General features: G+C 41.8%; 1 protein-coding gene across 1 annotated transcript in view; it reads left to right on the top strand.

Annotated features, from left to right (window-relative positions):
• Positions 1-11439, top strand: part of MED13L (mediator complex subunit 13L) — a 388191-nt gene that overhangs the window by 203073 nt on the left and 173679 nt on the right. Inside the window, exon 4 of the mRNA XM_026661254.1 lies at positions 4165-4248. Coding sequence (XP_026517039.1) covers positions 4165-4248 — 84 coding nt within the window. The remainder of the gene's footprint in view (positions 1-4164; positions 4249-11439) is intronic.

The following is an 11439-nucleotide window of genomic DNA, read 5'->3' as shown; positions in this document are numbered from 1 at the left end:
GGGGGGGGGGGGGGGGGCGGCCGGAGGCTTTTTCGCCTGGGGCTGCGAAAAAGCCAGAGCCGGCCCTGTTGTGAAACAGCCCGTCTCCCCATGTCACAGTTCTTGAGCTGCAGTCTCTTTGGTTTAAAAGAGAAGGAACTGTTGTCAGTATGTTCTCCAAGTAGAACCCTAAAGATACACTTTTGGCTTATGGCTCATGCACCTATTCTAAATTAAGTGTCTGGGCTGTAGCTGCCTCCTTTTGCTTATGTATTGTGCTGCCTAGAGTCTCTAACTATTTGCTCAGCCACTTATTTTAGATTTTCTGCTATTCTCTGTTTGCCTTGGTTGTTCCTTTGTGCCATGGAGGCTGTGCAGAGTGTATTCTCATATGGCATAGAATCATAGAATATTAGGGTTGGAAGAGACCTCAGGAGGTCATCTAGTTCAACTCCCTGCTCAAAGCAGGACCAACATCAACAGATGCACTGGAGGGACAGTATGTTACTCCTGGGGGAATTCTGTGCCAAAAATTGCAAAATTCTGTATATTTTATTAGTCAAAATAATGCAATATAATCACACCAGTTTCATTTATTTTGGTAATTTTTTAAAACTACCATACAGTTAAAAAAAATCAAAATAACTGTTCAGCATTTCCTAAACACATGAAAGTTAAGTTACAAATACTTGGTAACCAATATCCTGCATTCCAGTTATAATCCTGGATTTTCATTAAAATTACATTACTTTTATTTTGGTGTTTGGTGTTCTGCAAAGTAGAATGTCGCTTTAAATTGCTCAGACTTTCACACATGAAAGTCGTACAGTTTTGCTAATCATTGTCCTGCATTTTTTTTAATGGATAAGTAAAATAGATCCTGAGCTGTAATCTAACCCCATTGTGCTTCTCTGGCACAGGAGAAAAAGCAAGAAACCACATACACCTTCCTAGCTGAGGATTCGGTTTCTGTCATTTACAAAAAGAACAGGAGTACTTGTGGCACCTTGGAGACTAACAAATTTATTTGAGCATAAGCTTTCGTGGGCTAATGCCCACTTCATCAGATGCATGCAGTGGAAAATACAGATTTAGCCCACAAAAGCTTATGCTCAAATAAATTTGTTAGTCTCTAAGGTGCCACAAGGACTCCTCGTTCTTTTTGCTGATAGAGACTAACACTGCTACCACTCTGAAACCTGTCATTTACAAGGCTCCTTTACACCACTCTGGCAAGGTAAAGGAGCCTTAATTGATTAAGAATGGGAACAATTAACTAACAATGGGAACATTAGCAGCTTGCCTTCTTAGGCCTGGTCTACACTGCCGCTTTACAGCGCTGCAACTTTCTCGCTCAGGGGGGTGAAAAAACACCCCCCCCCCCCCCCCCGAGTGCTGCAAGTTTCAGTGCTGTAATGTGGCAGTGTAGACAGCGCTGGTAGCTATTCCTCTCGTGGAGGTGGGTTTTCTTTATAGTGTTGGGAGAGTGCTCTCCCAGCGCTGGTGCCGCGACTACACAGCCACGTTAAAGCGCTGCCGCGGCAGCTCTTTAACATTGCTAGTAAAGACATACTCTTAGTTGTTACATTTCTGCTCTGCCTCAGGGATAGTAGAGCCTGCTTCATTCAGCCCTACACCTCTAAGCCCAGGATGCAGCAATAACAAGCGAGAGGAACAGAGTGTCTGTCTCTCTCTTTCTCTCATTCGCACAGAGGCATTGGCCCAGCCCCACACCAGTAACTGTCTCTCCAGGGAGGCAAGGAAGCACGCCCAGCCTCCCTCCCTGCGGTGATCTGCTGCCCGCTGCTCCCAGCAGATGCTCCCAGGCTGCTGGGAAAGGGGCGTATGTGCCCCACAGATTTCTTGGCTCCCCCATTTTGCTGTGGAGGAGCCAAGAAATCTGCAGAAGATATTAATTCTATGCCCCCGCAGGGGCACAGAATTCCCTCAGGAGTAGTGTGTAGTTTGGGTACTCTTTAGCCACCTTTGTAGAAGAAAATTAGTGAAAAACTTAAAGTGAAGGAGAGTATAAGACCAGATCTTCCATCTAGCAAATAAAACCTGGGTTAGATATGGAGTGAATTGGGGAAACCCATCTGCTTCTTGCTTGGAGGTTGGGTGGGTCATATTTGTTCTCACAACTTCTCTTGTCCTTCTCCATACTATAGTTTAAACTCTGCTAGCAACATGTGTTTAGACAAATCTCTTCTGAAAAGGCATAACCATTTTTCAGATCTCACCTGGAAAGATATGTTTTCTTCCTTTAAAAATAAATATTGATAGCAGATTTCTATCACATTTCCTCTGGCCAATGTGTCCAGGGACTTTGTTTTATCAATCTGCAAACCATGTTTGAACAGCATAATAAAGCTGCATAGACTCCCAGCAGGGCTGGCTCCAGGCACCAGCAGAGGAAGCACGTTCATGGGGCGGCACATACTAAGGGGCGGCATTCCGTCCATTATTGGGGCGGCACAGTCCGGGCGGCTTTTTTTTTTTTTTTTCTTCGGCTTTTTTTTTGCTTGGGGCAGCAAAAATGGTAGAGCCGGCCCTGGCTTCCAGGGACATGGTGATAAATTAGCAGGGTTCCGAGGAGGAGGAGGAGGAAGAAAACATATACATGCCGATTGGGAAAACTGTGCTAATAAGAAACAGTTGTTACTGGCATGGTTTCAACTGTACTGTACATAGTCCCTTTGGGTACGTCTACACTGCAAAAAACCAACCAAACAAAACCTGAAACAGCAACTCTCAGAGCCTGGGTCAACAGACTCGTCCTTGCGCTACTTGGGCTCTGAGACCCACCCCTTTTTCTGGTTTTCACACCTTCTTCTGATCTGTTCCCTAAGCCCTCCCAACCTTCTAATTCAGAGGTCCCTAAACTGTGGGGTGTGACCCCCTAAGAGAGCATGGAGGAACGTTCAGGGGGAAATGGCTGGGGCCTGTGCCAGCCCCCACGGGGCATGGGGAGGGAGTGCCACCTAGCTCCACTCCCAGCCCCGGCTCAGGGCCCGGCTGCCACTCCCAGCCCCGGCTGCCAGCCCTGTGCCCAGGGCTCTGCGCCTGGAGTTCCAGCTGCTCTCCTCCCAGACCCGCCCCCAACTGTGGCCCCAGCCTCAACCCCCTTATCCCTGTCCGCATCCCCCCATCCTGGAGCCACAGCCCTGCTCTTGTCCCAGCTTGGGCGGGGAAGGCAAGGCGTACAGAGGCAAGGGGGGGGTGAGGTCAAAAGTTTGGGGACCACTGTTCTAATTTGTTAGAGAGTGCTGCATGCTTCCTGCATTGAACTTTTAGAGCCATAGTCTGTGGATTCTGTACAGAGATAGTGTGCATCTGTTGTGAGCAGAGAAAAACAGTTAATTCAGGGAACTGCTCTCAGTTTAGTGAGCGAGGGAAAATTCCTGAAGAAACCTGCCATTGTGGAAAGAAAGAGTGTCTTGTTGAGAGAGACCCATTGTTTCGGCCATGTACATTGGTCAAAACAGTAATTATTGTATTGTTAGAAATGTAAATATTGCTAGCAACTAACAATATTGTATAGTAGACAATAACATTTGCTTTTAAATTCATGAGTGATATGTCATCATAAGTTTCAAAACCATAATTCATAATAACATGAGTCATGTGAAGGAAAACGGATGCATTAGTAAATTAATGTCATCGCTATTTATTTGTATTCCATTAGTGTTCACACTGTGATATGCACATTCTAAACATGTGGGAAGACAGTCCCTACCCTGAAGAGTTTACAGCTTAATGAGAGAAGTAATGTAAAAAGGATGTGGGAGAGGGATATAATCATATAACTTTTTTTGTAAATATCAGCTATCTTTGACTCTGACTTTCTATGAACTTAGTCATTATTCACTGACTAATTCTTCTAAGCATTATGGTACAAGAGGGGCTTCAAGTAGAGAATGGTGGATCAGTTCAGGGAGTGTAGAAGCAAGTGCAAAGACTGTGTAGGAGAAGCAGTTAAATATAGAATCAAGACTGGCATTACTGATGTCACAAAGGAGGTGGATTGTGATATGTAGAGACTGAAGCAGGTAAATTGGAAGGGGCAGAGTTGTGGAGAGCTTTGAAGATGAATGCTAAGAACTTGAATTTAATTTAATGTCTTAAGAATTTACTGAATTAACATTTAAATTGTAATAAGTAATTGATGTTTTAATTATTTTGTAGATGCCTGATGGATAAAAACTTCATAAGGATTGGAAAATGGTTCATCAGGCCTTATGAGAAGGATGAGAAGCCTGTTAACAAAAGGTAAGGAAATGCCTTTTAGCAAGTACGAGGTCTCTGGAATAATGTCAGTGTTATTGTTCAAGTTCTGATAGTGTGCTCGTTTTCTTTAGGTTGTGGTTCCTTCCCCCTGCTCTGCCCGCAATCTCTTTTTTTGGTAAAAGAAGCTTTTTTTCTTTCAAGTAGCTGCAGTAATGCATGGCGATATTTCAGTAGATTTTGAGATCATGTTAGTTTTGCTAATTTGGGCTGGAAGGTGATGTTTATATAATCTTTCATTTCCACAGATTTTCTCTGGCTTTGAACTGTGTCTGTATTTTGGTGCCTGTTATAAAGTAGATTTTAGATAGCCATGAACAAGTATTCTTTCCAAAGATTTACTCTAATCCCAAAATTACAGTGGTGTGAAATAAGGTATAGGTTTTTAAGTGTATCTGCATTGAAGAATTGTAGCTTTTGTAACTACTTCAAGATTTGATTTCCACATGATTTACATGCAAAAGCCACTTGGCAGGGCTTTACCAGACCTCTATGATTAATTTGTTGCACATGATATATTTGTTTTGTTAGTTTGTTTGAGGTATTTTACCCTCTTACAGTATTGCTTTCCAACCAGTGATCTTTTACATTCTGATTACAGCATATTATTGCAGCTGGTTGTTTTTGCAAAGGACAAGGTAGCTTAAAACAATAGTGTTTTGTACCGTCTTGTAAGATTAGCACAATAATTAAAGATGTATTTATCTACTTTCCTAAAATGAAAACATTTTGTTGTTGTTCTGGCTTGTGAATTTCTCTCTGAACAGAGAGAAGCACAGTATTAGGATTATTTGTTATTTAGTGGGTTAATGTATGAGCATTTCACCTCTGGAGAACCAAATTTAAAATTCTCACTTAGTGCACAAATGAAATGTACTTGACAGTCTCATGCTATTTCCTGGTGAGCATCGATCCACATCACTAAAGCATCTGGCACAGCTGGCAGGCTCTGATCAAAACTGAATCAGAATTAGAATGGAAAGTGTTATAAGTCAGGATTGAGGTTCACTGGCACTCTGAGTGGGGTGTCAGTGGCATGAAGCCTATTAACCCTTAATTACCTATATACCAATGTTAGGAGCCTGGGTGACAAGAGGAATAGGAGGAGTTTCTATTTCTGAGCATGAATTTCAGTCTAGTTGGTATTACTGAAACCTGGTGGGATGACTCACAGGTAATGCCATTTTTGACATAGAGTGCCATTCCCCATTCCCTTTTTCCCCCACTCGATGCTTCCTAAACAGGTTATAACCATTTATTTTAACATTCCAATCAATGGTTATAACCTGTTTAGGAATAATTGAGTGGGGAAAAGGGAAGGGGGAATGGCACTCTCGGTCAAAATGGCATTACCTGTTTCTGAGTCACTGAGAACTTGGAGGAAAATGATCCTGAATGCTTATGGACCAATGTCCTAACACATAAAGCATAATATGGAGTATTAGGTGGTGACTGCTAGATACCACTAAATCACACTAGGGAACAGGATGGCTGCCTTCTTATGCACCTATCTATAATGTGTAGGAAAACAGAGCTGTGTGATTATGAGGGACATTAATTTGAGTGACATATGTTAGAAGTCTTATGGTGCCAACACTAAAAAACTCATAAATATTGCATCACAGAACTAAAAATTTATGGTACCTTAGAAGCAAGTGATCATGACCACTTTCACAAAGCTGAAAACAATTATGAGCCAAATCAGCTGGGATAAAGAATTTAATCATAAAATGTGAGTGATAATTGGGAATTGTTTAAGTACACTTTACTATATGCCCCAAAAAGCCAAAGTCAAAGACGAAGGCTGTATTGGTTAAAAACTGATGTGATTTAACAAACGGAAGGAAGGGGAAGTTGATAGTGATGAATATAAATCAGAAGCTAGGAATTGTAGAAAATTGATAAGGGAAGAAGAGGGACACAAGGAAAAATCTATTGCCAGCAGAGTTAAGGACAATAAGAAGATTTTAAAGAATATTAGGAGTAAAAAGAATCTTAACAGTAGTATTGGTCCATTACTAGATGTAAACGGTAGAATTATCAATAATAATGCAGAAAAGGCACATACACAGGCAAATAAATATTTCTGTTCTGTATTTGGGGGAAAACAGATGATGTAGTCATATCATATGATAACACTCTTTGCATTCCAGTAGTATTTCAGGAGGGTATTAAAAAGCAGAACAGCAGCTATTAAAGTTAAACATTTTAAAATCAGGAGGTCTGTATAACTTGCATATAAGAATTTTGAAAAAGCTGGCGAAGGAGCTTGCTGGACTGTTAATGTTGATTGTCAATAAGTCTTGGAACACTGGGGAAGTTCCAGAAGTCTGGAAGAAGGGGGACAAAGAGGACCCAGGGAATTATAAACCAGTCAATACCGGGAAAGATACTGGAACAAATTATTAAACTATCACTTTGTAAGTACCTAGAGAATAATAGAGTTATAAGGAATAGCCAACAAGAATTTGTCAAGAACAAATCATGCCAAACCAACCTAATTTCCTTTGGCAGGATTACTGGCCTAGTGATGGGGAAGCAGTAGACATGATATATCTTGATTTTTAGTAAGGCTTCTTACACAGTTGCACATGACATTCTCATAAGCAAACTAGGGAAATGTGGTCTAGATGTAATTACTATAAGGTGGGTGCACAACTGGTTGAAAGACCATATTGAAAAAGAAGTTATCAATGGTTCGCTGTCACACTAGGAGGGTGTATCTCGTGGGATCCTTCAGGGGTCACTCTGGGTCTGGTACTATTCAATATTTTCATTAACGACTTGGATAATGAAGTGGAGAACATGCTTATAAAATCTGTGGATGATACCAAGCTGGGAGGGGTTGCAAGCACTTTGGAGGACAGTATTAGAATTCAAAATAACCTTGACAATTTTGAGACTTGGTCTGAAATAAACAAGATGAAATTCAGTAAACGTAAGTGCCAGATATTTCACTTAGGAAGGAAAAATCAAATGCAGAACTACAAAACGAGAAATAAATGGCTGAGCAGCAGTACTACTAAAAAGACATGGGGGTTATAGCAGGATCACAAATTGAATATGGCTCAATGATGTGATGCTGTTGCAGACAAGTCTAATATCATTCTGGGATGTATTAATAGGAGTGTTGTATGTAAAACACAGGGGATAATTCTCCCAATCTACACGGCATGTGCAAGACCTCAACTGGAGTACTGTGTCCAGTTCTGGGCACAGTAGAAAATCGGACTTATGAGGAAAGGTTAAAAAAACTGGGCATGTTTCGTTTTGAGAAAAGAGGACATATGAGGTTAACAGTCTTCAGATATGTTAAGGGCTGTTATAAAGAGGACTGTGATCAATTGTTTAGATTAGGAGATTTAGGTTAGATATTAGGAAAAAAACTTTCTAACTCTAAGGGTAGATAAGTTCGGGAATAGGCTTCCAAAGGAGGTTGTGGAATCCCTATTGTAGGTTTTTAAGAACCGTTTGAATAAACAACTGTCAGGGATAGTCGGGGTTTAAGTTTAGGTTTGTACCAGGAGTCTGGACTTGGTGGCTTCTCAAAGTCCTTTCCAGCCCTACATATATATGGTTCCATAAAAAAGCTAATCTGTGCCAATATTTTAAAAGGGTAAATGGGATGACGTGGGTAATTATAGGCCTATCAGTCTGACATCGATCCTGGGTAAGATAATGGAGTGGCTGATATGGGACTCAATTAATAAAGAATTAAAGGACGGTAATATAATTAATGCCAATCAACATGGGTTTCTGGAAATAAATCCTGTCAAACCAACTTGATATCTTTCTTTGATGAGATTACAAATTTGGTTGATAAAGGTAATAGTGTTGATTTAACATACCGTATATACTCGCTCATAAACCGGTTCGTTTATAAGCCGACCCCCCCAAGATGGATAAGTAAAAATGGAAAATTTTTATGACCCATTCATAAGTCGACCCTATAATTCAGGGGTCAGCAAACTTTGGCTCCCGGGCCATGAGGATAAGCTTCTGGCGGGCCGAGATGGTTTGTTTACCTCGAGCATCCGCAGGCACGGAGGTAACCCTAAGTAAACACAGTGTCCTGGCGCATCAGCTGCTTACCCTGATGGGCTGGGACAGCAACTGGTGGGGAAATTTTTTGGGGGGGGAGAAGCTGGAGTCAGGGGAGTAACCCCTGTGACCACCCTCCACATGACCCCACCCCTAGCCCGGGACCCCCACACTCTCCCCATCCCATCCCTTCCCACCTTATCTGGAGAGGGCCAGGGGCGGATGTCTCTGGCATGACTGGAGCTGCTCCGGCAGGCTGGGCAGCGCGGCCGCAGCCTGCTCCAGTGGGCCAGACCTGGCGGCGCGGCCGCAGCATGTTCCAGTGGGCTGGGCTGGGCGGCACGGCCGCAGCGTGCTCCGGTGCCTGGGCGGCACGGCCACAGCCTGTTCGGGGGGGCGGGGCCGAGCGGCACGTCTGCAGCCTGCCAGCCCCGGAGATGCAGCTGCTTCAGAGTCTGGGGGGAGAGCAGCGTGGCCAGAAGTGGAGAGACTCTGGTCCTGCCTCTTCCCTTCTGGCTGTGCTGCCTTTCCTTGTTCCCTCTGTTGGGGGGAGGGGCTGTGGCCCACCTCTCCCTCTCTATACCTGTTCATAAGCCGACCCCCTTCTCTGGTGCTTCCCTTTTTTACTAAAAAAAAATTGGCTTATGAACGAGTATATACGGTACTTAGCCTTCAGTAAGGCATTTAAGTTGGTACCACATGACATTTTGATTACAAAACTAGAATGGTATAAAAATTAACATAGCACACATTAAATGGATTAAAAACTGGCTAATTGATTGGTCTCAAAATTTAATTGTAAATGGGGAATCATTATTGAGGGGTGTGTTTCTAGTGGGGCCCTGGAGGGATTGGTTCTTGCCCCTATACTATTTATTATTTTTCTGAATGACCTAGAAGAAAATATAAAATCATCACTGATAAAGTCTGCAGATAACACAAAAATTGAGGGGAGTATTAAATAATGAAGAGGACAGGTCATTAATTCAGAGCGATCTGGATCACTTGGTAAACTGCAAGCAAATAATATGCCTTTGAAAATGATTACATGTAAATATATACGTCTAGGAACAAATAATTTGGGCCATATTTACACAATGGGGGACTCTATCTTGGGACACCTTGATTCTGTAAAAAGATTTGGGGGTTATGGTGGATAATCAGCAGAACATGAGCTCCCTATGTGATGCTGTGGCCAAAAGGGTTGATGTGCTCCTTGGCTGCATAAACGGGAATCTAAAGTAGGAGTGGAGAGGTTATTTTAGCTCTGAATTTGGTGCTGGTACAACTGCTGCTGGAGTACAATGTCTAGTTCTGATGTCCACTATTCAATAAAGATGTTGAAATTGGAGAGGGTTCAGAGAAGAGCCATGAAAATCTGCCTTATAGCGATAGCCTCAAGGAGCTCAATCTATTCAGCTTAACAAAGAGATGGTTAACGGTTGACTTCATTACAGTCTATAAGTACCTAGATGGGGAATAAATATTTAATAATGTGCTCTTTAATCTATCAGAGAAAGGTATATGGGAAACCGTTGGCTGGAAGTTGAAGCTTGACAAATTCAAACTGGAAATCAGGCACCAATTTTAAACAGTGAGAGTAATTGACAATTGGAACAATTTACCAAGGGCTGTGGTGGATTCTCCATCACTGGCAATTTTAAAATCAAGCCTGGATGTTTTTCTCAACGATACCTTAGGAATTATTTTGGGGAGGTTCTATGGCCTGTATTATTGAGGAGATCAGACTTGATGTTCACAATGGTCCTTTCTGGACTGGGAATCTATGAACTCATCCTATGGTTAGCTGTTGTCAGTACTATTAGTCTTATACATGTATATAACATTCATGCACCATTACAGTAAGTAAATCAATGTGTGTATATGTATGTATTTACATTCTATGCACACAATTATACACGTACATATAGAAATATGCATACTTTCAAACTCTGGAGCATGTCACAGGAAAAATAATATGAACTGAAATTATATTGAATTATTATTTTTTATTATTTGTATAATGCCAACATTTTACTGACAACTTTATAGACAGGTGTGAAGATTAGGTCCCTGCCCAGAAGAAATGAATGATCACTATTGTGATAAATATTTGCACATAAATATAAAAGTAAGTTGTTACAATCAGTCTTTATAAATGTACAGGTATTTCTGTACAGTTGTTTTATGTCAGTATGCCACCTTAATTATACAGGGTCCCTCGCAGATTCTGGCCCTTCAGTACTGCATATATTATGTCTAGAAGACCAGAGTTTTCTACCTCCCGAGTAAATTAGTTGATTACCAATTAACTCAAGTGAAGTTAAGCATTTGGCTAGTGTAGATACTCCTGTTTGTTCCAGGCTACAAACTTTTGTAAAAAATTCTATCTTAGATAAATGAATAGAGTGCATCTGAGGGAGAGAGGGAGCCAACTGGCAGGGTCCAGTCATTTCAGCAGAGCAGCACCATAGGCCATGTCTTCACAAGGAAAAAGATGCGTTTTTAACATGTATTAGCTAGCATGTGTTGTCTACACTAGAATTTTAATATATGCTAGTTAAGGCAAGTTGTAGTTTTAATGTGTGTTAGCAGGTCAATATAGAGTTTAGGGCAGGGAGGAGCTAATGCATGTTAAAAACACACTTTTTTCCTTGTGAAGACAAGGCCATAGAATGCAGCCAGGGAGGAGATCAGCTGATGCAGGTGTAGTCCCAAGGAGAAAGGAGAAAGTACTCTGAGGGCTGCACATGCTTTTTCAGTTCTCTTTGGGGCAGAATCAGGGAAGTCCAAAGAGTCCTAGCAATGTCAAGGTATGTCCACAATTCAGTTACATAGCTACGTCATTGCAGCTGTGCCACTGTAGTGTAGATGCTTCCCACATCGACAGAAGGGATTTTTTCCACCTCCAAGAGTTGGCAGCTAGATTGATAGAAAAATTCTGTTGACCTAGCTTCAGCTAAAGTAGGAGTTAGGTCGACCTCCAAACGTTGCTAAGGATACAAAATTTTTTACAGCCCTGAGCAATGTAGTTAGGTTGACTTAAATGTTATGTGTAGAGCTCCATCTCTGGAATCAGCACAGGTAGGTGTGTGTGTGTGTGTGTGTGTGTGTGTGTGTGTGTGTGTGTGTGTG

The sequence above is a fragment of the Terrapene carolina genome, unplaced genomic scaffold (assembly GCF_002925995.2).
Source record: "Terrapene carolina triunguis isolate 2854851 unplaced genomic scaffold, T_m_triunguis-2.0 Scaffold951, whole genome shotgun sequence".
Taxonomy (NCBI): domain Eukaryota; kingdom Metazoa; phylum Chordata; order Testudines; family Emydidae; genus Terrapene; species Terrapene triunguis.
This window is presented reverse-complemented; position numbering and strand designations above follow the sequence as displayed.